Genomic DNA, 25,844 nt, shown 5'->3' with positions numbered 1-25,844 from the left:
GCCTATGGCCTAGGGGCATGAGTCTGAGTGTAGCCTCTGACTCTCTGAGACCCCCCCAGTGAGTGCTTCCCTCCCCTAACCCAATGCTTTTATCTGGTCTATTGCTGGCTGCACTATCCACGTGAGCAGTGTTGCCGGGAGGAGCAAAGGCCAGAATGGCTAAAAAAGCATTTAGTTTATAAAACAGAGTAGAATGTCAGCAAGGCCTCCATATCTAGCTGGGGACAGCACAGCGCTGTCTTTCTCCCAGCACAGAGACAGGACAGCGGAGTCTGAGCCTGGAGTAATTACAGAGGCTGAAGTTCGCCTTGCCTGAGGCAGCCCCATCTAAAAGAAGCCAGGCTGTGGCTTGGAGAAACGTACTCTCCCTTTGACTCCTTTTGGCACAGTTTGAAGGGAAGGCATAGGAACCTCTCAAATCCTGGAGTTAGGACATCTGTGCTTGAGGAATTCGAGGGTCCAGACTGCCCTCAAAGTGCCTCCTAGGAAACAGGGTGGGGTCTGCATCAAGGTCACACAGGAGCTGGCCCTGGCAGGTTGGAAGGATCGCTAGAGATAGGATCGCATCTCATTTTACATGCAGATAAAGAAAAAGACCCAAGGCCAGGCACCGTGGCTCACGCCTGTAATCCCAGCGCTTTGGGAGGATCGCTTGAGCCCAGGAGTTCGAAGTTACAGTGAGCTATGATAGTGCACACTGCACTGCAGCCTGGGTGACAGAGTGAGACCCTGTCTCTGTAAAAAAAAAAAAAGACTCAGAGGGGACGACTTGCTTGAGGTCACACAGCAAGTCAGTGTCAGAGGCTAAGGCCTCTTTCTCCGACACCTGAGAGGATGACACCCCAGGTCATACCATCTCTGAGGCCACCTTGGGAGGTGAGGAGGGCAGGGGGGCAGCCTAAAGTGCCCAGCTGGTCTGGCTAAGGGCAAACTTTTATACTCCTGCCCTGTTGCTAACAAAGTTTTACAGCCTCCATTCTCTCCTTCTAAGCCTCCCACTGCCCTGGGCACCTCCCTCCTCTTGTCCCAGAACAAGAATCTTCCCAGATCAGGCCTCAGACTCCCCAAGTGTAAAATGGTATCCAAGTGCCTTTCCTCTGTGCTGTCTACAAATCCCAGGCCAGGGGCTTCCACAGCCTCTACGGGGTAGGGGCTGGGAGAGGGAGGAAAAGGGGGGTGTCCAGGGCTGTCAGCTCACAATCTTCGAGTGCCTTTGTCCGGGCAGCCTCCGGGCGAGAAGCGTGCTTGAGCCTCGGGCAGGGGCGAGGCGGGGCTGTGGGCGGGCCTATGGGCGGGGCCTTCCCCTCCCCTCGCCCCGCCCCGTCGGACGTAGCCGCGGAGCTCGCGCCGGGGAGGGGAGGAGCGCGCCTCCCGCGCGCCGCCTGGCCGGGCGGAAAGTTTTTCCTGACGGAGTTTTGGTGGCGGCGGCGGCGGCCGGAGCGGGCCATGGACGCCCTCAAGTCCGCGGGGCGGGCGCTGATCCGGAGCCCCAGCCTGGCCAAGCAGAGCTGGGGGAGCGGCGGCCGGCACCGCAGTGAGTGTGTGCGCGTCCGCCGGACCGGGCCGGGGTCGGGCCGAGGCGTCCTGGGCCTCCCGCGGGCTCCCGGAGTTTGGCCAAGTTCGGGGGAGGCTGGGCCTGACCCGCGCTCGTGGCACTGCGCGGCCGTTCCCCGGCCCTGCGGGGGCGGGGGTCGTGCGGGGTCAAGTTGTGCTCCCCTCCCCGCTCAGCTGGGAGGAGGGGCAGAGCTGGGGGAGGAGACAGGTCGGGGCGCCCAGGTGTGGGCGGCAGTGGGCCGGGTAGGAGGCAGTGCAGGTCTCGAGAAGAGACCAGCGCGACCCCGCCACCTCCTCACCCCTCCGCCCTGGGCAGCTAGGGGGAGGCGCGCCCTCGGCGTCAGTGCCAGGGGGTGGGGGAATGGGCGCAGGGGCTTGGGAAGATGCCCGGGAGCAGCGGCGGGCCCCCATCGCTCCTGTTCAGCCCATGGGGTCAACTTGTTTCTCCCGGGCGCCCAGAAACCCATTCAGGTGTGAGCCCGGGGTCGCAGGTACTTGAAGTTGGTGGGAGCGAAGGCCGGCCTAGTGTCTCAGGAGGTCCCAACACCGGACGATCTAGACCCTGCGACCCTTTCTCTAGACGGTTCCAGGTGGCCGACTGGCGTCCCAGCTATTTTTGAAACCTGTTTTCTCTCTCACCTTCCCCCTCGGGCTTCCAAAGTCCCTGAGCGCCCAGGGGAAGGGCAGACTCCCCGCCACCTCTCCCGGGGGCGTCTGGGAGGCTGGGAGGGGCCTCAACCGGCCCCCCTTCTCTCCCGGTCTCCGGTTATGCTCAGGAGACCTGTCACCTGGCACCTTCCTCTGAGGCCTCAAAAACCTAGCGCAGGTCCCTGCTTTGTGGAGAGGGGGAATGGAGTGGCTTGCCTGGAGTCACACTGCCATCCTGGCTGATCTGGAGCCAAAGCGCAGGACTCCTGCACATTCCCACCCACCACAACCACAGGCCTCGCCCGACACCAGGAAACTGACAGCACAGTCTCCCCGCAGCCTCTTTCCCTCTTCGCCTTCCAGGGCTCCACCAGGGGAGCCCGAGTTCCCTGGTCCCAGGAGTGCCAGCGTGTCTGGGCCTAGGGCGCCTGCCTTGCCCCTCCTCTGGCCCCACTCCCTCTTCCAGCTGTGGCCGCCACTTAGCTGAGGCTGGCATTGGCATTGGGAACATGCGCCGGTGCCTGCTGGTGGGGGCAGGATCAGAGACCCATTTGGGCTGGCCAGGCCAGGAATGTACCATCTATCACACTTGTTGCCTCCCAAAATAGCCCCTTTAAAAATTTGTGAGATTTGACAAGGACTTAGAATGACTTGTTCCAGTGGGACAACCCTGCGGTTTTCTCCAGGGATGTGGGAGAGGGGGTGGTGGGCAGCCCCCAGGGAAGTGGTTGTGGAGGGAGGTGGGGCTGGGCAAGGGAAGGGAGCCTTGAAGCCCCTCTGAATCTGGGAAGGGGAGGAGGTAGCCACTTTGGGTGGTGGAAAAGAGTTTCTCTTGCCTTCTTCAATCTGGGGCAAGTCACATGTCCTCTCTGTGATCCTCAGTTTCCTCATCTGCAACAGGGGGATAAAAGCCCTTACCTGGCAGGGGTATTGAGATTATTGATAATAATGCTTCCTCCTAATTGGTGATTTCCTTCTTCCCGCTCTCCTGCCTCCTGCCTATCCTCTGGACCTTCAACATGATTATTACGATGGTGAAACAGGTTTTGGGGGCTCAGAGCCTGTCTGCACCTTCAGAGGAAAGGAGTAGAGACCCTCTTCCCAGCCCCCGCCCCCTGTAAGGCCAGAGGGAGGTCCTGGAGCCTTCAGTGCCTGTGATGAGCTGGGTCACAGCCCCACCTGTCTCCTGTTAAGTCTCACTTTCCTCATCTGTAAATTACAAATAACCGTAGTACCTGCCTCAGACTTTTTGTGATATTAAATGAAATCGCATCTTGCCTGGCATAGAAGAAGAGCCCAATAAATTGTGACTACTGCTTTTGTCACTGTTTTAAAGTGTTTTAGCTTCCATTATCTCATTTGCTCCTGTGAGGTGACTGAGGATTCTTATTAATCAGACCCATTTTAGAGATAGAAGAACTGAGGCCCAGGGAAGTGGAGTCACTGGCCCCAGACACAGAGCTTCCCAGAGGTAGAGCTCCAAATTCCCCACCCAGGGGGTTTATCAACATGCCTCAGGCACTCTGGCCATGGCCAGCGCTGGGGGCAGGCCCCACCCCAGGCTGGGCTGCAGGTTGAGCTGCGCTTTCTAACTTGCAAGTGAGAAAGGGAAGCTGTGTGGTATGTCAGGGTGGCAGGTGTTGGGGCAGCCTCGACCAGGGTTGTGACCCAGCGAGGCATTGGGCCTAGCCCCTGTGGTTGAGTTTTGAGGCCAAACTGAAGCCAGTGGAGTTAAGGTTAGACTTGACCCCTGTTGTCAACTATCACCTGCTCCTCACCACCGCCCCCACCCGAGGTCCTCAGCTGGGATTGGCATGAATATTGTTTTATTTGTGGAGAAACTGAAGCCCAGAGAAGGGCGGCAGCTTGCCTGAGGTCACACAGCAAAGCCAGCGCCCAGGCTTCCTTACACTGAGCCTCAGGCCTCCTATCTCCCAGTTGTCCTGACCTTCAAAGAGGGCTCTCCCCTTCTCCCACATGTGGCTTTTTTCCCATCCCTTCAGGAACCATAAATATTTGATCTCAGTCCCTGGCCAGGGATTTTCCTATCTTCCAGCTACCTGGAAGAGTTGCTCATCTTGGCCCTTCCGTGCCTTTTTTCCGAAGGTACTAGGATCACTCTGACCCTCAGGCTACTTCGTGAGTTGTGCAAACCTGTCAGAGAACCCAAAGAGAAGGGGTGAAGAAATATGAGGTGCAGGTTCCAGTAAAGGTGGTTCGTGGTGGTAGGCGAGGGAGATCTATTCCTATTTATTTGCAATATTTATAATGAAAGATATTATAAGTAACCCCCGAACAGTAATGTTTATTGAGCGCTGACTGCACGTCAGGCACAGATGGAGGCGTTGGGGAATCTGTGGTGACCAAGTCTCTCCTCTGATGGTTCTTCCCGTCTGGTGGAGGAGGCGGATAGAATGACAAGGACGCAGATAAGCAGTGTGGTTGTGGATAGTGTAATGCTACGAATAAAAATAAAGCGGGGTGAGGAAGTGATGGGGGCAGCTTTTTTAGATAGGGTGGTGTTTTTGTGTTCTTCTAGAGACAAGGATCTGAGTGCACGTCATTTATTTGGGAAGAGATGGCAGGAAATATTTTGTTAGGACATGTGAGAAGGGAAGGGAGTCCCAAAAGTGGCCATTATAAAGCACGCTACCACTGTAGGCTGCCGGGAGCTCTGGGAGGCAGTGTGGAATGTGCTCCTCGGAGGTGTCCCCCCCACAGCCTTGTGGGAGGACTGCTGGGACAGGAGATCTGAGTTCCCCAGTCAGCACAGGCCTGGGCATCTCCAGCAGGGAGGCCAGAGTGGTGGGTGCTGGCATCAGGTGGCGTGCAGGGAAATGGTACACACAGAGGGGACAAGGGTAGGGTACTGACAGCCTCTGGGAAGGCCTCTCTGAGAAGGTGACTTGGAATACTCAGTGGATCCTAGGAGGGAGGAATCTGGGAAGAATATTCTAGCCAGAGGGAACAGCAAGTGCAGGCAACATTTACCTAGAGCCTGGAGCTCTGCCTCTCACAGGTCAGATGGCTGCGGGAGGGGCATGTGGCTTGAAGGAGTTAAAGGTCACCCGCTGCCCAATGAGGGTCAGACTCCCTGTTTTGAGCAGCCTAGCTCCGTTCTGCCTGACCCTGCCTTGCGTTGGAAGGGGTGGGGGGGGGCTGCAGGACTGGGTGTAGGACTGGAGTCCCAATACTGTCAATTATGGGCCATGGTCAGACTCCTCTGAGCTTCTTCATCTGTGAAATGGGAACATTGATATATCCGTGACTCTTATAAAATATGTAAATGGCTGTGGACACGTTAAAGCTTTTTACACTTGACCATTGGTAATTGACAGTAGCTCACACCCAGGTGGTACTTGGTATATACCAGATAAGGTTCTAAGCCCACCACAGGTGTGAACTCATTTCAGCCTCGTGACAACCCCATGGGGTCCCTATTTTAAAGTGAGGAAACTGAGGCTTGGGAAAGTCTGTGAACCCCACAGCCCGGCTCCAGAGCCCATAGCTTATTTGTCTCTTACAGTAAAACTGTGTACTTAGGAAGTAGTAGCTGCTGCAATTATCATTTTAAAAATTATTTTCTTTTGATAGCAGTCTCAACAGGCTTAACTCCTGAAATTTGCCTAGCACTTTGCACATCTGGAAGCTTTTTCTGAATTGCTCCTGAGGGGCTGAACCCATTTGTCAGATCAAGAGTCTGCAACCCAGAGGAGCAGCCACACTCCAGGTCAGGGCAGAGCTTGGGGCCCCTTCTGAGATGTCGTTACTCTGTGGCTTCTGAGGCCATCTCCCTCCCCGCCAGCCTGGAGGAGGCTGGAGGCCAGGGTCCTGGTCAGAGGGTTCCGCCACCCGTGGGTTTGGCTGTGGCTCCAGTGTTCCAGACACCAGCCAGGCTGGGTCTCCCAGGGCAGCAGAAGGGGCACAAGGGCACCCTGCCCAGCTCTGACTCTGGGTAGGGGGCCTTAACGAGGAAAGAGCACATGTTCACAGCTGTACATTAGCTGGGCATATGGTCTGTCCTCAGCTAACTCTGGCACCAGGTCATCTGTAAAATTGCAACGTTAAAATAGCACAGTCATTACCCACCACAGGGCCAAAAATAACCAGGACCAGAACTGGGCTGCGGACTCAGGCCTGTATTTGCCCGGGGGCCTCTGGGAGCTCCTCCTGAAGCCTTGGGCTCCTCCTGGGAGGAAGCACGTGGCCTCCAGCCTTGGGGCTGGTGCACAGCCCTGCCGCCTCCCATCTGAGAGGCTGGGTGATGAGCCAGGTGGGCGTGGCGGTAAACCCTGCATGTCTGTCTGTGTTGAGAGCTCCCAGGTGCTGGTTTCTGTGGGGAGGGTGTGGGCACAAGAGACCTAACACCTCGACGAAGAGAGGAGTCACATGCACGGAAGTACAGGAGAGGGGGCAGCGTTCACTAGAGGAAAAGAAGCATCTCGGCTGGGCCTGGGAAGGTGGGGTGAGAGGGATGGGGGACGAGGGAGGAAGAGGACGAGACTGGACAGCTACATTGGGCAGGAGTGCACAGCGGGTCCTGGGAGGCAAACGTGAATGGCATGTCCTTGGAGGGGAGACGTGTGTGTAGACAGCTGCTTGGCCGAGGGTGGAGGGTGGTGTGTCTGCGGGAGGAAGAGAAGGCACGGGCAACCCACTGACGGGAGGGATGAGGCCCCGTCAGAAGGCGTACCGGGCACCTGCCATGGGCCTGGCCCTCTGCTAAGTGCATTTTATTACATCATTTATCATCTTATCCAAGGGTCACAACAGCCCTATGAGGCAGGGACTGTTGTTTCCCAGAAAACTAAGGCTCAGGGTAGGTAGTTATCTCAATCAAGATCACTCGGACATGAAACACCAGAACGGGTATTCCAGGATTAGGGCCCTTGCTCTTAGCCACTAGGCTATGTTGCCTTAAAGAAGGCTTCTTGGAAGAGGCTGCGTGTGTGGATGTTTTGATCAAGCAAAGGGAACAAGGGCAATTCGGATAGAGGGAACTACTTGAACAAAGGCACAGAAGTTGGAAAGTGAACGTTACATTATAAGGAAGAAGCTCTGCATGGTTGGAGCTTCTGGGGTGTGTGTATATGGGGATATTGTGGGAGAGGAGACAGGGGGAACTTAAAATTCCCCCACCTGTCATGGTGGGGATTGCCTGTGGTGGACTGGGGGTGGGAGTGGGGGTCCCTTGGACTTGCTGTGTGGCCCTGCACGGGGCCCATCCCTATCTGGGCCTCAGCTGCATCATCTGTCAAGTGAGAGATTTGGGCAGAAGGTCTCTGAGGCTGATGAGTGGCAACCAGTCTATAAGGAGGTGGTTGGGTAGGGAACGGTCAGGCCAGGGAAGGAGAAATGCAGAAAAATGCTAAATATTTCAGAGGTCAAAGAGGACCAGGGAATGTTTTGACAGCAAAGAGATCACTAGTGACCTTGGCAGGCTTTGGCCCTTTTGGAATGAATGGAGGGAGCGGAAGTGGCTTTGGAAAGGGGCCAGGAAAAGGCTGAACAGGAGGAAATGGGAGAGTGGGGACGTGAAAATTGGGGGGAAGAAGAATGCTGGAGGGCAGGAATAGTTGATGAGATGAACAAGGCCACCCTTGATTGATTGGTATTGCCTGCCTGGGGCCTTGTGCTGAGAAACAATCAGAGGGAAATAGAGCTGCCGTAGATTAGCAATGTCTGCCAACGACACAGGTGGTGGTAGGCACAACAGCATTTTTTGACCATCCCTGCTTAGATAGGTCTAGGTTGAAAGTGGTGGTCTGGGTATCTTGGCCTGTAGAGGGGAAGCCTCCAGTGTTAGGAATACCTAATCCTAGGTGGGAGGAAATACTTAGAGCTCCAAAAACCTCTCCCTGACCTTTTGCTAGACTTAAGGCAATTTGCCTCCTGATGAGGTAGTATGGTCTAGTATGGTCTAATGGTCAGGAGTGTGGGCTTTAGAGTCAGTCCTTTGAACTCAGTGTCCTCATCTATAAATTGGGAATGCAAGAATGCCTGCTTGCAAGGTAGCTGTGAGTGTTAGAGGTAATGGTGATAGCTACAGCTTTATTATTATTGTGTCTTCATTATATGATAGCTCTGTTAGCCTTTTTTTTTTTTTGAGACAGGGTCTTGCTGTGTTGCCCAGGCTACAGTGCAGTGGTGTCATCGTAGCTCACTGCAATCTCAAACTCCCGGACTCAAGGGATCCTCCTCCTCAGACTCCTGAGTAGCTAGGACTGCCAGTGCATGCCATCATGCCCAGCTAATTTTTCTTAGTCTTTGTAGAGATGGGGTCTCACTATGTTGCTCAGGCTGTTCTCAAACTCTTGGCCTCAAGCGATCCTCCCGCCTCGGCCTCCCAAAGTACTAGGATTACAGGCATGAACCACTGCACCCAGCCTGTTACTCTCGGTTTCTTTGCGAGCAGGGCCTATGTCTGAGTCGCTCCAGGGCCCCCATCACCCAGCCCAGGATCAGGGACTACTCAAGGGCTTTCTGACTCTTTTTGGAGGATCAAATGGAATAGGCTTATGGTTGATGGGACAGAGGGTGGGGTCACATCAGAGGGGGCCTGGCCTCATGTTGGCATAGAGGCCCCGGGATGAGGGCTGGTGGGCAGTGAGCCGGAAGTCAGAGCTAGTAATGGAGTTATCCACGTCATTCCCCCACTTAGCAGATATTGAGTGCCAGCTGCATGCCAGGCTTTGGATGACCGATAAACAAGTTCTTGTTCACCTGGGTCTCGGTGGTGGTGGGAACTGGGTACACCTGTGAGTTCCTGTGTGCCTCTCCCACCCCTAACACTCACTCTTTCAGAGGAGGAAACAGCCTCAGAGAGGGACAGTGGCTTGCTCAAGGCAAACCCAGAGAAGGCTCTGGGTTACAAGTCTCTTTCTGGCTGTAGAGCAGGGAGACAGAGGCCCTGGAAGCCTAGGGCTATAGGACCGGAGCTAGGAGGGGCAGCTGGGGTCCAGTCTGGGTAGGAGACCTGATGTGCCACCTGGGCCTGGGTTTCTGCCTCTGACAGTGCAGGAACCCTGGAGCCAGGTTGAATCTTGTAGGGGGAGCCCACAACTCTGCCAGGGCCTCAGCAGCCCCAAGCAATACCCATTTCTACACTTTCTTCCTGTGGCTTTCCCATCAGAGCCAGTGAGGAGGCACAACACTTCCCTACAACAGCCCCTCTCCCAGTAATGGTCTAGGCAAGCTGGCCCTGGCCACCTCTCTGGTGGCCCCTGGAAACTGATTCCTGTCTGGGTCTTGTCCTATCCTTAACAAGATTGTGCATGAGGCTGAAGAGCAGCTTCTCATCTGTAACATGGGTACAGTGATAATAAAGACCTCCTGCAAATGCAGCGTCTGAGCGGGTGGTAACGAGCGGGCAGAGGCTCTGGAAGGCAGGAGCGTGGGGTGCTCATTCCTCCTAGTTACAGGGGCTTGAAGGACTCCCCAGAGACCTCCCTCCCTGTCCTGGCCGCATTGCTTCCTGGGTGAGTGATACGGGCTTCTGGGCCTTAGCTCCTGAGGAGGAGCCCTGGGGATGGTCAAAGCCACTGATGAAGACGTACTTTCATGACCCTCTGCCTCCTTGAGGCCCTCTCCTACGTGGTGGGCCAGGTGGGGACCTCTTTCCAACTCTCCCTCTGGTCTGTTTCCCCACCCAGTGACCCAGGCTCATCCCCTCATTTCCCAACCTTCCTGACGTTTGCGGTCAGTTTTTAGAGGACCCCTCCCAAGTACCCTGCTCTGTGTCGTTGCTGCAGCCCAGAGAGACAGGTATGGTTAGTCTCAGAGGAGAGACGACTTCCCTGAGACCATGCAGGGAGTGGGAAGCAGAGCTGGGATTCGAACCCAGGTCTGCCAGATTTTTGTGACGCGATTTGAGAAGTCACCTTCTCCTTTTCCCACTGACCTCATCCCACCCCCACCCTCCTTGGGCTACTGTCTTTTGGCCGGTCCCCCCGCCTCCATCCACTGGTCTCTATGGATGCGCACACAGGAAAAGTGGTGCTGGGCGGGGCCATGGGAACCATCCAGATTTGAATTCTGACCTTTACTCATTGCGTGTGGCCTTCGTCTCATGAATTCGATTTCTGAACCTCAGTTTCCTAATCCGTATAATGGGGACGATAACCACCTCACAGGATTGCGCGAAGGATTCAGTAAGAAATGGTATGATTTGCCTCAGCAAGTGTTAGTGTTGAAGTTAAGAGTCTGGGCTCTGGCCTTGAAGATGTGGCTCGAGTCTTGGCTCCTGCAGGTACTGGCTCTGTGGACTTGGGTGTGTGATTCAGCCTCCCTGGGCCTCAGTGTCTTTGTCTGTCAGAGGGTATGATAGAAGTGTCTACCTCACAGGTTCTCGTGAGGATTAATGAGAACGTTTTACATAATGCTTCTTACTATGGTGCTTGGTATGCAGTGGAAAATGTTGGCCCTTGATTAAAAGCAAAAATAATGGGGGGGGCCCCCAGTGCCCCTTGCTGGATTTTCCTAGGAAATGGGGGCAGGTGAGCGCTGTGGCTGGTGGTGGGCCCTGCCCTGCAGGGTCTGAGGGCCTGTCCTGTCCTGCCCCAGAGCTGCCTGAGAACTGGACGGACACTCGGGAGACTCTGCTCGAGGGGATGCTCTTCACCCTCAAGTACCTGGGCATGACGCTGGTGGAGCAGCCCAAGGGCGAGGAGCTGTCGGCCGCTGCTGTCAAGAGGATCGTGGCCACGGTGAGCCCCCCAGCTAGCAGGGGTCAGGGGAGCCGTGAGCCAAAGGCCAGCTTCTCTCGGGTGTTATCCCGGCCCGTTACTTCGATTGGATGCACCTGAGCCTGGCCTGGTCTTGTGTCGCCTCGCATCCGGCTCAGGGGCTTCGTGGAGGGGAGCCGTTGGACTCACAGGGTTGTGGTCAGTGGCTTCCCTCCAGCCACGAGGGCCGTGGCCTCTTCCAGCCTCCGCTTCGCCAGCTCAGGATCCTGGATGGTGACTTATCAGTGGTAGGGCGGGTGGGGAGGTAGCTGTCACTCAACCACTTGCCCAGTGGCCTGAGAGACGGCACAGCCCTCCAGAGAGCAGATTGCCCCTCCTGAGCGCCAGGTGCGTGTGGGCCTTTTAAATTCACTTCCCTTGGTGGCCTTGGACCCCTCAGCTCAGGCCCTGGCAGGTGCAGTGGATGGAACAAAGTCCCTAGGAGTCATCTAGTTGGGCTGTGATAGGCCACTCAGTGCTGAGAGTCTCAGGTCCCTCTTGGCTGTGTGTCCTTGGGCAAGTCTCTTAGCCTCTCTGAGTCTGTCTGTCTCCTGCGGAGAAGGTGGATGAGCGTTCATCCTCCTGCCTGTGAGCATGACTTGAAGTCCAGTGCTTGAAAGACAGCGGGTGTTTTTATTACAAGAGGGTGCCGGCCAGTCACCTGGGCTGAGATGGGCGGCCCTGTACCTGAGACCAAGGAGCAGCTAGGTGTAGCCCATGAGGGAGGGTCCCAACTGAGGTAGGCAGGCTCCTCTAACCCATGTCTGCCCCCAAGGCTAAGGCCAGCGGGAAGAAGCTGCAGAAGGTGACTCTCAAGGTGTCGCCGCGGGGAATTATCCTGACTGACCACCTTACCAACCAGCTCATTGAGAACGTGTCCATTTACAGGTACGCTCAGCGTGGGGGGTGGCCCACATCCACTCTGCCACTTGGGGCAGTGGTTGGAGTGTCCTGTCTGAATCCAGGCTCTACGACTTCCTGCCTGGGTGACCGCGGAGCTGCAGTTTCCTCATCTGTAAAATGGGGCTGGGAGCAGACCCTTCCTCGCAGTGCTGTCGTGAAGCACTGAGCGCAGAGCACGCGGCTCACAACGGGCACTTGGTTAAGTGGCAGCTGCTGCTGTTATCACCAGGTGTAGAAGACAGCTGAACACTCGGCTGCTGAGTCAGGCCGGGAGCAGAGAGCGGCAGCTGCAGAGTCACTGCCTTTTCCTTCCACCGTGAACGCAGCAGCTCAGCTCTGGACTTCTGGCCAGGCGTCCCAGGGAGACAGGGCCCAGCCCTTGCAGCCTCAGGCTGTCCCACCTCTCTCTTGCCTGGTCAGTTGTAAGATTTCAGAACTGGAAGAGACAGCCCAGGTCCATTTTACAGATGGAGAAGCTGAGGCCCAGAGAGGGAGTTGCCTAAGGCTTCATGGGGAGATACTGGCTGAACTGGGACCAGGACACCCAGGCTGGAGCTCTGTCCAACAGGTCCCCATCTGCCAGGCATCCCTCCACCCTCTTGCTTTGTCTCCGGGCAGGTGGCTCAGCCAGCTGAAGCACAAGCCAGGAGTAGGGATGGGTAGATGTATAGTGAGGCGGGTGGTTTTGGAGTTTTGAGCTGATATCTTCTTACCTTTCTGAGTCTACCTGTCTTCCTTTAATCAACATTTTCCAAGTACCTATTCTGCTGAGGTCTGTGCCAGATGTGCCCTCAAGGAGCTTCCAGTCTAGCAGGGAATGGAGGGGAGGAAATAGCAGATAGAGTGTAGTGTTGCCCAAGAGGGCAGAGAAGGAGGGGTCTGCCTGGGGAAATCTGGGAAGGCTTACCAGGGGAGGTGGCACCTTGCTGGGGCTTGAAGAATAGCGGGATCTAGTTGCTATTAATAGATACGAAGGACCCAGGGGGCTTTAGAGCAGGAGGCTGGGCCCCTGGGTTGGAGAAGAGGCAGCCGGGGACCTGGTGCCCCCACCCTCTGCTTACCTGGGGGTTTTACGTGGTGTTGAGGCCTGTGATTGAAGCCGGGGCCGCACAGGTGAGAGGGCGAGTCTGCTGGGCTCCTGCTGCAGCTCTGGGCTGCCAGCTCCTCCTGACTGAGATTCCGAGGATGGTTGGCGGCAACGGGGAGGGATCAGGCAGTGAGAGAGGGTGGGACAGCTGAGGGCTGGGGCATGGAGGTCGTGGGTGGCGATTGGGGGCGGGGAGGGTTCCATGTATGGAGCTGCTGTGTCTTCCCTCCCAGGCCCACTGGGGCTCCTTGTTGGGTCCCCTCGCACCCCCCACCCCTACTCCCAGCTCCTCCACCCCTGGCCACGGCTGCAGGAAACTTGCTAATGGTCCCAGTCACCCTGAGAGATAGAGGCCTGAATCTCTTCTGACCTCTGGGCAGGGGCATGGATTGGAGGGTGGGTGGAACGGGGAGGCCAGGTAAAGGGCATGGGGGGCAGGGCAGTATCCTGCCTCCCCTCCCGCCTGTCCGCACAAAGCGTTAAGAGGTGGCATGGCATTGATGGCCTCTGGAGTCTCACAGGTGAGTTCAAGTCTTACCTCTGCTACTAGCTCTGTGGTCTCAGGCCTTTAGCCTCAGTTTTCTCATCTAAAAAATGGGGATAATAATAGAACCCATCTCAGGGGCAGCTGTGAGAATTCAATGAGGCAATATCTAGAAAGCTCTTGGCACATTGCCTGGTATGCGATAAGGGTTCAGCAGTTACTATTCTAGGGTGCGGCTCAGTGTGGGATGGGAGGGAGAGAGGGGGAGGTACCCTTCCTCCAGTCTATAACCCCAGTCCTTCCTGCCTGGCCTGGGTCCCTCCCTGATAGATGGCCCAGGGTGCCAGGCCTGGTGGCCAAGGCAGGATATCCCAAGTCTCGCCCTGGTGGAGTGGGGTTAAGCAGGCTCTCTGGAACTTGAAGAAGATGCCCTAAGGGGCATCCCAGATGGGTCAGGCCCCCGTCCCTGGTCTGGTGACGCTTCCTACTTGCCTTTCAGGATCTCCTACTGCACAGCAGACAAGATGCACGACAAGGTGTTTGCATACATCGCCCAGAGCCAGCACAATGAGAACCTTGAGTGCCACGCCTTCCTCTGCACCAAGCGGAAAATGGTCAGCCGGGAGGCTGGGCTGGGCTGGGGCAGGCCTTACCTTGGCAGCCCTACTCTTGGGGGTCTACCTGGTGCGGGAGGCAGGACCCAAAAATGACAGTCACCTGTAAGAAAAGGTGAAATTCCTGGGAATCCCAAGTAGGGGCTGGGAGCTGAGGGTACCTAATAGGGCTGCAGTCAGGCAGGTGACCCACAGGTCAGCCTGGCTGTGGGCAGTGACTAGCTCGTGTCCCCAGTGAGTGCCTGGTCCCTTCCTTTCTGTAACGCGATTTGTTGGGTTTGAGATTATCTTGGATCTCCTGTCATTAGTGCGGTCTGTGGGCTGCAGGGCCTTGTAGGGATTAGTCCTTGGACATGGACGTTGCGGGGGCGGAGGTGGGGAGGCCGGGATGGAAGGCAAGGGCGAGAGCTCTTGGAGGACCCGGCTTGCTGTAGGCAGAGTTGGGAGGGAAATGGCCATTTTTCGGTGCCTCCTACGTGCCCATTCCAGTGCTAGGCTTTAAGGTACTTTCTCGTTTAATCCTCACAACAGCTCTGCAAACCAGAAACTACTACTATCTCTGTTGGTTTTTTCCGTTTCATTTTTAATGAGAAAACAGACTCCCAGAGGCCAGCTGTCTCGCTGGAGATGACACAGCAGCCAGGGCAGAGTGAAGGTTTGAGCCCATGTTCCTTCCCCTCCGTGTGTGACTGAGGAGCTGAGAGCTCCTGTCCCATTTCCGGGCCACCCCTAGACCACATCTGCCTGGGGTGAGTGGGAACCTTAGTGGTCACTGGACATTTGCTTTGAGTTTTAGAGCCAAGAGCTGGAGTGGGTCAACCTTTGGTGTTGCAGCTTTGTCTCTGATGTCCCCAGGATCTGAGTGTCCTCCCTGTAAGTTGGTTCCTGACACCTATTGATTTGGTATTGGCATCTGTTAACCTCTGTTGACAGCTCAGAGCCCTGTCCCCATGTCCTAGGGCTCTTGGAGCCAAGGAGACATGACCTTCTCCCCTCCCCCATCATCAAAGGGCACATGAAGGACATTACAGTCTTTGTGGCCCCCAGGCTTCCTGCTGCCCATAGGGCACATGTTAGGTATTGTATATGTGTCCTATTACTGTTGTAAAAGCGACCACAAACTTAGTGGTTTAAAACAACATAAGTTTATTCCCTTGTAGTATTTTAGATTGGGGGTCTAAAATGGGCCAGCAGGATTGTGTTTTTCTGGAGGCTCTGGGGAGAATCCATGTCTACCTTCCAGAGCTCACTTGCATTCCTTGGTTTGTGGGCCCATCCTCCGTCTTCAGCGCCAGCACTGTGGCATCTCCCAGTCTCCCTCTCCCTTCCGTCACATTACTGTCTCTGACTCTCCTGCTCCCCGTCAAGGCCCCTCGTGATCACGCTTGGACTCACCGGGTAATCCAGGATAATCCCATCTCCAGATCCTTAGCTTAATCGCATCTGCAAAAGCCTTTTGCTGCATAAGGCAGCATTCACTGGTCCCAGGGATTGGGATGTGGACCTCCTGGGGGGCGTGATTCAGCCCCACACAGGTATCACAGGAAGGGCACTGCGGGAGGAGACAAACTGAGGGTCTGATCCTGGCTGAGGATCTGTGTGACCTGGGCTAAGATCCCACTCTTCTCTGGACTGCTTGCCTGTCAGGATGAGGAGGTCGCCTCCGTGACTTCTAGGATCGCTCTGAAAGGCCCCAGTTGCTTTTGTACACCTTGTTTCTTTTCTGCAGACTCAGTGTCGCTGGCCACTCACCCGTGATGCCCCAGGGCCCTGAGCTGCTGTGGCGTCTCCCGTGACAGCCTTGTTCCCACAGACAGTGACTCTAGGCTTTGTCTTTTATTAGGCATCACAGACTTAAAAATACAAGCTCATCGTGTCCCCATTGTTCATCTCTTCCTCCCCACTGACCGGTGCAAGTGCCGGGCAGGGACAGCTGGCCCACAGCCATTGCTGCCGTGTGGGCCCTCGGTGGGAGGGGTGTTCCAAGAGACAGAGGCTCCCTCTGGGGTAGGGAGCCTGGGAGTAGGAGAAAGAGGGTGCTGGCCCAGGGTTCTAAGGCAGGCCTGACCTGGGGCCAGAGGACTTTAGACAGACTTGAACGACATCAGCCTGCCCCTTGGCCGAGAGGTTAGTTGCCAAGGAAAACAGAGCCGGGCCACTGCTTGGCCCCTGACAGCAGAGCCCTGATCGGGCAGCGGGAAGGGCTCCTGCTAGATACCCAAACTCTTCATTATCCTTCTCTTCCACCCTTTGCCATCTGGGCTCCCCGCTTCAGACAGCCCTGGGGAGCCCTCTCCAAGAGACAGCCCAGCCCAGCGTGGTATGAATACATCACCTGATGCTCCACGGCCTTACTTAGCTCAGCCCAAGCTGGCAGTGTGTTGATGGCCTCGTGGCCTGGCCGTGTTTGGAAATCCTAGATTCTCGGGGCTTAGTGGAAGTGTTCTCGGGGGAGGCAGAAGATGAAATGGGTGCCGTGGGCTCTGCACCTGCTGGCAGCTACCTCCACAGAGGTTTGGTGCTGCCCATCTCGGCCTAAGCCCTGTATTGAGCCCTGGGGACCCAGGGGATTGGCTGTGGGGATACGTACAAGTCAGTAGAGAAGAGCCCTGTTTCCTAACAGGAACACAGGGGCTTGGTGCTAGCGGGGAGGCTAGTAAATCTCAGTGGAGGTCAGCAAGACTTCCCAGAGGCAGAGACGTCTCGAGTGGGTCTTTGAAGGCTGAGTCATGAGTAGGAGTTTGCCAGACTGAGAGTTTGCCAGGTGAGAGGTGAGTGCATGCCAGCACGGGCACAGGGACAAAATGAAATGCTACCACTGGGGGTTGGGGACTCAGATATCACTGGCATGGGGGATGGGTGTCAAGGCAGAGTCAGCCTGCAGGGGCCTTGAATTGGGATGTTGATGGCCAGGGGCCTAGAGCCTCCACGTCCCCACTCTTTCTTGCTGGGCCACCTGAGTGAGCAAGAAGCCTATGACTCACCCAGGGTTGGGGGAGCAGGAGCTCCTTTCTGGGTCACCCACCAGGTCAGCTCAGCCCTGGGGCAGTGCAGCCACCCAGGCCTCCCTTCCCTGGTCTTGTGGGCATGGCCAGGGTAAGGTTCTCTATAAAGAAACGTTTCCATCTGCCCAACCAGGAGGCCTCTGGGCTCTGAAGTGAAGGTGAGAGCCCAGGTTTGCAGTGCAGGTGCTGGGCCTGGACTGACTGTGGCAAAGTGACACCCCCAGGTCTTCCCAGGGCAGAGTGAGCCACGCTGTTCTCCTCACATGGCGTTGGCATTCCTGGAGTAATCCTTGTACCAGGATTTATACTTCTAGGGTAGCAGGGCTGCCAGGAGGCACATGGCCTGGCTTGGTCTGAGTTCCTGGCCCCCTTATAACAGCCTGGTTACAAGGAACAAGATAGGGACACTAAAGACTGGGTGATGTAGAACCTGGTCAGGGTAGTAAGGTAGACCCAGAGGCCAGAGACACCTGGAGGAGAGGTGGGAGGCTGGGGAGTTGAGGAAGGAGCTTCTCAGCAGGCAGGCCCAAGCGGTCCCTCTGTGTAATGCTGGTGTCGGTCCCTGCAGCCGCCCCAGGAAGCAGGACCACCCCCTGCCAGTCTCTGCCAGCCTGGGCCTGCACACATCGGCATGTTGGGTTCTGTTTGGTTTAACTTACAGCCTGGGACTTCAGGGCAAAAGGGTGGGAATGGATGCAAATGAATAAGCAGATTTATGCAAAAACAGCATAAGCTTGTGTGCCCCAATTTCCTATAGGCACAAATAATGGTGTTCCCATATCCCTGCCACATTGGGTGACCAGCCCTTTCTTTGGTATATAGTGATCTGACTCGGGCTGGTAATTAGCCCATATTTTTAGTTCATGGGCAATTCTCAATGGTAACTGGTCTATTAAACTTGATTCAGACGTGACAGCTTAAATTGTAAACAGCTGTGAAGAGTTTCATACTTAATTACCATATTTAAGTTTTGCCATAAAGTGCCTGTACTTCCATCAAAAATGTAAATGACAGAGACATTCAAATGAGATTTTATACTTCGTGAAGTTTAATTGGCACAGATCCGTCAGCTTGTTTAGGAATTTTAAATATTTTTTAAAAAGAGTTTTAAAGGCAGTGACCACGGATTCATTTCTCAATTAAATTGAGTTGTCTGGTGGAGGGAAGGGAGTGGGGCTGAGGCTGGTTAGGCCTGAACTTGTTGTGCACTTGAAAGAGGCTGATGCTTTCTTCTCTGGGCCAGGGCTTTCAAAGGAAACTAGGTATTGTTTCCGGAGACAGCTACGAAGAAGCTGAGCTCGTTAACCCTCAACTCGATCACCGAGAGGAGATGTGGAGATGAATGTGGGCTGGGGATGGGTCCCAGCTGGAATGAGGCCACAGGAGGCCCGTCCCTTGGACAGATGCAGTTCACCCAGCATGGTGCCACCTCTGGGAGGCTGTGGCCTGCTCCGGGAGGCAGGGGTGTTCAGACTGATTCTTGCTTTTTGTGGGGGACACAGGCATGTGAGCTAGTGATGCTTTCATATGCATGATGCCAGAGGGAGGTGGGTAGGGCTGGAGGATCCCAGGGCTGGAGACAGGACAGAGGTGGTGACATCTGAGTTGGGATTGAAGGGGTGGATGGGAGGTCCACAGGGTTGAAAGGCTAAGGTGTGACCATTCCTTGCAGGTGGGCTATGGCACTGAATGGTCCCCAGGCACTCATTGACATCTTGCTCCTGCCAGGAAATTGATAAGCCTCCTACTCCCATTTTGGGATCCAGTTATAAACCCCTCTAACCAGCATAGTCCTAACCAGAGCCTGCCCTTTACCTCTCTGGCCATGGTGCATTCAGGCAATGGCTGGGCCCTTCCAACTCCATCTTTTCTGTTCTCCAATTCCAAGGGCTAAGTTAGTGTATGAAGTCCTCAGGTAATTAGGGAGGACTTCTTGGAGGAAGTAAACCTCATGGTTCATTGAATTTAGGGAAGCCCAAAGGGGAAGGGAAAAAAGCGAAGGTGAATAGCCATTGCAAAGGTGGGGCCCTAGAACGAGAGTGAGAACTTTGGCAGGGCTAAAGGAAGTGGTGAAGATAGGGCCCCCTGCCTCGGTGAGGGTGTGGGCTCATTACACCCCTGGCTGCTTTGGGGACCTGGAAGGGGCCAGGACCCTGCCTTTGCTCAGCAGGCATTCCAGGGCCTGGGATGGAGCCCAAAGAAGCTGCAGGGAGGGAGCCAGGGGGCCTGGCCTGGGGTCCCCAGCCCTCCAGTTCAGACTTGCTCTGCCCTGGCTGACACTGCACCCCTCCCCACCCCCACTTCCTGTTTTCAGGCGCAAGCTGTCACCCTCACTGTGGCCCAGGCCTTCAAAGTCGCTTTTGAGTTTTGGCAGGTATCCAAGGAAGGTGAGTCTTTTTCATCAACATTGTGGGTGGAGGGGGGAGGCAGATAAAGGCCTGGAGTCAGACCTGGACCAACTCTTGGCTTACTCACCTACCTGGCTCGAGACTTTGAACTGATTGCTTCACCTCTCTGAGTCTCAGTTTTCCCAGGTGAAAAATGGGAACAGCTGTCTTCCTCTCCCCGGATGCTTGTGAGGATTAAATGACATCTGCAGGGTTTCTTTTCTCCTTGCTGGAGACTTGAAACTACCACCTGAGATTGGCCACAGCCTGCCCAGTGATTGCGGGGACAGAGTGCTGGGCTCTGAGGCTCCAACGTGCTGTGCCTTGGTCCCACAGAGAAAGAGAAGAGGGAGAAAGCCGGCCAAGAGGGAGGGGATGTCCCAGGGGCCCGCCATGACAGCACCCCCTCGTTGAAGAGCCGTGAGTCTTGGGCAGGGGTTGGGGCCAGATTTAGCTGCACGGCATTGGGTCTGCCCTTCACCCAGGGAGCTCCGCTCCTGCCTGGGCTGGGGACAACTCTTGTTTTTTTATTTTTGTTTTGTTAAATAAATAATATTCATTCATTCTAGATAAATTAGAAAATGTAGATAAAGGGGGAAATTACTTGTTTTGGTGCATATTCTTCCAGATATGTCCCTATGCAAATATATAAATATATATGTACATCCCTATATACATAAAATTCTGTTGTGTGTTCTCTTAAATAACTTAACAACTATTGTGAATATAAAAATTACAGTCTAAACCACCAGTGGGAGACAGGTTCTCACCCTGTGTGCAGCTGTCCAGCTGCAGGGAGGGCAGTGCCAGTGTAGGGCCCTGTGTGGTCTGGGCGATGGCCGTGTCCCAGGAGGGAGTCAGGACCAGGACAGCCCAGGAGGCTCCAGGATGGGGCCAGGAAGGACGAAGAGGCTCATCTCCCACTGACACACCTGACTGATCCCCTCATAGTGGTTGCCACTGGGAACCTGCTGGACTTGGAAGAGACGGCCAAGGCCCCACTGTCCACAGTCAGCGCTAACACCACTAACGTGGACGAGGTACCGCGGCCTCAAGCCTTGAGCAACAACAGTGTTGTCTGGGTGAGTGGGCATGGGGCCGGGGACCTATACAGGGATCCAGTGCTCCTTGGCCTGATCTCTGGACAAGCCTGTGGCTGCTCCAGGGCCAGGCACTGGCACCCCTGACTTTTGGGCCTCTGGGAGGACCAGACCCAGTCTAGCAGTGCCCAGGCCCGGGATAGGGGATGAACAATGTCCCCTTTGAACCTAGGGCTGCGTCCCCAACAGGCTCGACTTCCAGCACAGCTGTCTCCTCACAATGCCCAGCCTCTTGGCCTGAGCATGCATGGCTCTGCCCACTGCAGGACCAGCCAAAGGCACCCTTGTTCTTGGCGTGGCAGAGCTTGCTGCCGACACCCTCCCCCTCAGCCATCTGAATGAGGACCCAGAAACTCGAGCAGTCATCAGCTTGGCCCCTGACTCGCTCTGTGACTCAGGGCAAGCCCCCTGACCCCTCTGTCTCAGCTTTTTCATCCTCTCCATGAGGGCGATGGCCTCTGCCCACAGAATCTCTCAGAGGAACCTGAATATTTTTTTTTTTAATTTTTCATTTGGAAATAATTTCAGACAATGTTACAAAAATAGTGCAAAGAATTCCTATTCACCCTTCATCCAGATTCCCATCTTGCATAACCATGTAACCATGATTAAATCAGGAAATTAGCATTGAGACCACACTATTGTGTAATCCGTAGAATTTACTTGCATTTCTCCACTTGTCCCTCCAATGTTCTTTTTCTAGCCCAGGATCCATTGCAAAATGGCATGTTAACTTGTCATAGCTCTTTAATTTTTAAAAATGCGGAACATGGAGAGACTTGAAAAACTTGCAAGTCCCTCTGGCTGTTGGGGGCTCCCTGGGTGTCCCTCGAGCCTGTTCTGTGCAGTTTGGGAACCACCGTTGCCACCTGCCCATCCTCATGGGAGGCCCGTTGTTTTTCCACTGAGGTCGTGGGATTCCTGCCATTGGTTATCCCTCATGAGCTGGGAATTCTGGCTTGGCTTTTGGAAGTGGATGAAAGCAAGAAAACCTCCTTCCCCACCCTCTTCCTTTTGGAATTTGAAAACCATAGAAATCATCTGGTCCAGCCCCCTCATTTTATGGAAGGAAAAGCTGAGTTTCAAAGAGGAGCAGTGACTTGCCCAAGGTCTCATGGGCCAGTAGTGGCAGAGCAGGGAATTGAACCCGCCCACGTCTCCAGACTCCCTGGGACATTCCTTTTTCCTGCCCCACGTCCCCAGCTTTGGGTTCATGGGCTGAGATGCTGGTGGCAGCAGCCAGGCGGGAGGCCTGCCTGAGCCTGCTCCTCCAGGCACCCACCCTGTACTTGTGTCCTGAGTCTCCGTAGCTCACCCTGGGAGTAGCCCCGGCAGTGAGCCTGGGCCCCCCACTCAGTGTTCACTTCTCCTGCTTTATCTTCCCCAAGGAGCTGGATGACGGCCTGGACGAAGCGTTCTCCAGGTAACGTTAGCTGGTAACTTCCTGCTGGGGGTGGGGGGCCTTGCATGCATGGGCCGGCCCTGCCTGCCCTTCTCTCCTGGGGCCCTTTGCCATGTGTGAGAACATGAGCCACTCTGACTTCCTCCAGGGAAGAATCCCCATCCCTCTGTTTGAATACCTCCAGGGGCAGGGAGCTCACTCTCTGGGCTTGGGCAGGCCTATTAGAAAGCTCTGACTGGTGAGTCACAACTATTCCTGGTGGCTGCTCTGCCACAGTCTGAGCTGAACGAAGCAGCTCAGCTCAAGCAGATTTCCTCTTCCTACACCTGCTGTAGCCTCCACAAACAGGCTCTTCTGCAGGCTTTGTTCCCTCCAGAGTTGTGCGTTTTTGAAAAGGGGCAGGGAGAAGGCAAAGCTTAATTAAGCCCATGGAGTGTTACACAGAGGGGGACGTTGGGCAGGGTGAGAAGGTATTTTAGTAAAGCCTGAGGGTGGTGGCATTTCCCCATTTTCCTGTGCTGTCCCTGTAGCCATGGATACCTTCAACTTGGGGACATGCTACCGAGAAGGTCGCATCCGAGAGGCCTGGGCAGTTTGGGGTTCATTCGTTCTCCCTCAGGACCCTCCGCAGCCCCCTCCAGCCTACCCACTTCAGAGGCTTTTCTTGGGGTCATCTCATGTGAGAACAGAGTCAGGGGCCTCACTGTCTTGGCTCCCCAACCCACCGGAGCCTGGTGGAAACCCCTTGGTCCTGCCTGGGGCGGGGGCAGCATGTGTGGCCCCTCCATGGAGGCAGAGATGTTCTTTTCAGTGCCTTCCCTGCTTCTCTGGCTGACTACATCCCCCTTGTTTGAGGAAAATCTTCCATTTGCTTTTTCCAGATTATTCAAGTATCACGTACCCTTTATGAACAATTTTGAAAATCAGCAAAGCATTAAACAGAAAACAACACCATCCCATAATCCCATGGCCCAGACTTTTGGGCTTAATTCATGCTAATCTATACATATACATTATTTTGCATTGATCAACACATCATATTTGCATTTTGGGATCCTGATTTTTCATTTAACATCAATGTGTCAGAAGCTTCCCTCCAGGCTGTTAAAAGCTTCTCGTAAACACCTCTTTCATTTCTTCCATTGACTGCCTAACAATCACTTACGGACAGGGGCTGTCATTTACTTAACTCCCCCCTATTCTTTGGGACATTTAGGTTGTCTCCCTTTTCAAGTTTATTTTTTGGACAGCGCAGTGTTGAACACAGTCATGCTGGAGCCTCCTCGTGGCTGGACAGCCCCCCTGACAGCTCGCCCGCCCACGCCCTCCGCCGGCACTGCCCTTTCTCCTTCCTGGACACTTCCTGACAGCGCTGGGCGTGGTGTGGGTGCTCTGGCCTGTCTTGGGGGTGGGAACGCCCACTGCCTGCCTTACCGTTGTCTGAGCCATGTGACCCTGCAGGGCAGGCATTTTGGTCTGTGGCTCTGCCTCCCCTAGCACCTGGGACTTTCTTCCCAGGCCCTGTGTGCTGCCATTTCCCTCCCATGCCCTCTGGCGTCTGACCCTGGGGCTGGCCAGGCCAGACCGGCTCCGCAGGCCCTGCCAGCCCCGTGGCCAGTCTGGGCTCACACAGCTCTGCCTTCCAGGCTTGCCCAGTCTCGGACGAACCCTCAGGTCCTGGACACTGGGCTGACAGCGCAGGACATTCAGTATGCCCAGTGCCTCTCGCCTGTTGACTGGGACAAGCCTGACAGCGGCCTGGCAGAGCAGGATGACCTCTTCAGCTTCTGAGGACCCGGGCCCAGCAGGACACAGCCAGCCCTGACACGTGATGGACCAAAGCCATCTGCGGCGGGGGAGCCAGCCCCAGGACCCGCCGCCAGCCACCTCTCCGGGCCTGCGGCACCGTCAGCCTACAGATCAAAGCTGCAGCCAGTCAAGCAGGGGAAAGAGATTTTTTTTAATCCCTGCTATTTCTCTAAGAACTGAAAGATGCCTTGAATATTTATTCAGTGACTTCTGGTGTGTGCTCAGAAGCCAGTTTGCGTCAGGCACAGCACCGGCTGTGTGACGTGTGCAGTGCCGCATCCGGCTCCTGCTCTCTCTTCTCGAGCAAGCTCTGCTCTGGCTGTGGGTGTCAGGACAGTGACCAAAGCATTTCTTGTCCCTTCTCTCCAAGGACCCAATTTCCATGGAGGCATCCCTGCTCCTTACTGAAAGCAGTCAGATTCTGTCGTCGTTTGAGCACAGGAGGACACCCTCAGCCTTGGGAAGGGACTGTCCTCTCGCTCACCTTCCTCAGGGCCCAGTAGCCCGGCTGGAGCCCCTGGACCCTGAGGCTTTCAGAAATGGAGGGGCAGCTCCTGACCAAAGACCGCACACAGCTTGGCACTTTAAAGTACACAGCAGGTGTGGCCCCTGGGGGCTGCTCGATGGTGCTGCATTAATAGAGCTTTCTCTCTGCCCTTTCTTCGCAAGAAAGGGCCCAAAGTCCCTGTGGATAGTCCCTGCCAGTGCTGGGAACCAGTGTAACTGCCTGCCCACGATTCCCAGAGCCTGACTGCAACCGTGGGGATCCTCTCCGTGACTGCCCTCCGTCACGGTCCCCATCCCTACCTTCTCCCCTCCCGCAGGTCGTGCCCGCTCCTCTGTTTTGTCCGTGTGTCTGCGTATGAGTGTCTCTGAGCCCCACCCCTGTACTTCTGGGAGGGTGTGTGAAACCTAACACCTAGGTTCATTTAGAAATATTTTATGGCCGTTTTACAGATGAGGAAACTGAGGCCACAAGCATGGAGGGGGCAGAGTCAAGAGTAGAACCCAGATCTGATGCCAAAGCTGCTTTCTCTGCCTCCACCTCTCACAACTCACACCTCCTTTTTTTCTAGCTTTGTTGTCCTCCGAGGAACCAAAAAACCCCAGCTATTTTCTGACCAAAATGTGTTTCATAACAAACCATCTGGTGCCTTTCCACACAGAACTGGCATAAGCCTCCGTGCCCTGCTAGCTGTCTTGCTGTTGATTTCCATAAAAATGCAAGTGTTTGAAGTCTGCTAATTCAGAGGGTGAAACAAAATCAAACTCTGCAAGCATCGCGCTGTTCTCTTTCCTGACACTGTGACCGTGGTCGGGACACAGCAGCAGCAGCCTGTCTTTAGAATCTCTCTCCTTTCTCCTCTTACCCCGTGGGGCTCCTGGCGTCCCGAAGCCCAGCAAAGCTGCGAGCATCTTTTCCAGCCTGAGGTGCCTCCCAGTGGCCTGGCTTGGCGGAGCAAGTTTCTCAAGCCCCAGGACACACAGCATTTCTCAGACTCAGCTTACCTACTAAGCGTGTGAATCGGAGCACATTCGATGGGAGAGCCTGGGGGAGGGTGGGGTGGGATTGTCGGGTCTTCATCAGAATGTGAGGGTAACTCCTTTCCCCATCTGTGCAGCCCCCTTCTGCCCCAGGCCTCCTTGGTTTCAGCCTCTGCATTTGCCATAAGGCACCAGGTCGGGCATCACGCAGGCCGTCCTTGGCCCCCGGGGTGTTGGGGTCCCGAGAAGGACCGCTGTGTTCTGCAAAGGCCACACTGTAGCTTTTGTCTCGGTCTCTTGTCGAGCTGTCTGTGTGTTTCCTGTGCATCCGCAGATAGGTTTTGTTGTGCTTTACTCTGTGATGCTGTAAAGAAAGTTCTAATGAAAAAAGCTAATAAATGTTCTCTTTTTGGATATAAGCAGCACTTAGATGGAGTGGGCCGGTGGCCAAGAGTACAGCGTCCAGCGGCTCCTGCCCTTCAGTGGTGGGAGCAGCAGTGACCAGTCAGGCCGTGTGCCCAGATGCAGCACTGAGAGTGGGGGCGATGGCCTCAGGGGCCGCAGGTTGAAGGCCCAGCGGGCCCCCTTTTGACCAGCAGATGGGGGTGTGTGTGATGAGGTCACGTCTGGATGACTCATCAAG

The 25,844-nt window shown here is 55.2% G+C and overlaps 1 protein-coding gene across 1 annotated transcript; it reads left to right on the top strand.

The window, feature by feature from the left end:
• Window positions 1–1,338: 1,338 nt before the first annotated feature.
• LDLRAP1 (low density lipoprotein receptor adaptor protein 1) lies at window positions 1,339–25,606 on the top strand. Its single transcript, XM_012646016.1, has 9 exons — window positions 1,339–1,534; window positions 10,765–10,907; window positions 11,701–11,813; window positions 13,899–14,013; window positions 19,333–19,405; window positions 19,742–19,825; window positions 20,357–20,487; window positions 21,894–21,928; window positions 23,554–25,606. Exons 1-9 carry the CDS (start codon window positions 1,447–1,449, stop codon window positions 23,696–23,698), a joined length of 927 nt encoding a protein of 308 aa, XP_012501470.1. The 5' UTR covers window positions 1,339–1,446; the 3' UTR covers window positions 23,699–25,606.
• Window positions 25,607–25,844: the final 238 nt, after the last annotated feature.

The sequence above is a fragment of the Propithecus coquereli genome, unplaced genomic scaffold (assembly GCF_000956105.1).
Source record: "Propithecus coquereli isolate 6110/MARCELLA unplaced genomic scaffold, Pcoq_1.0 Scaffold239, whole genome shotgun sequence".
Classification (NCBI taxonomy): domain Eukaryota; kingdom Metazoa; phylum Chordata; class Mammalia; order Primates; family Indriidae; genus Propithecus; species Propithecus coquereli.
Note: the sequence above shows the minus strand (reverse complement) of the source record. Positions and strands in the feature narration are given on the sequence as shown.

Excerpts from the sequence above, each read along its gene's own strand:
- LDLRAP1 (XM_012646016.1), top strand. The coding sequence starts at position 1,447 with ATGGACGCCCTCAAGTCCGCGGGGCGGGCGCTGATCCGGAGCCCCAGC. Across the intron at positions 19,406-19,741 it reads TTGGCAGGTATCCAAGGAAG|AGAAAGAGAAGAGGGAGAAA; the intron begins GTGAGTCTTTTT and ends TTGGTCCCACAG. Across the intron at positions 20,488-21,893 it reads GCAACAACAGTGTTGTCTGG|GAGCTGGATGACGGCCTGGA; the intron begins GTGAGTGGGCAT and ends ATCTTCCCCAAG.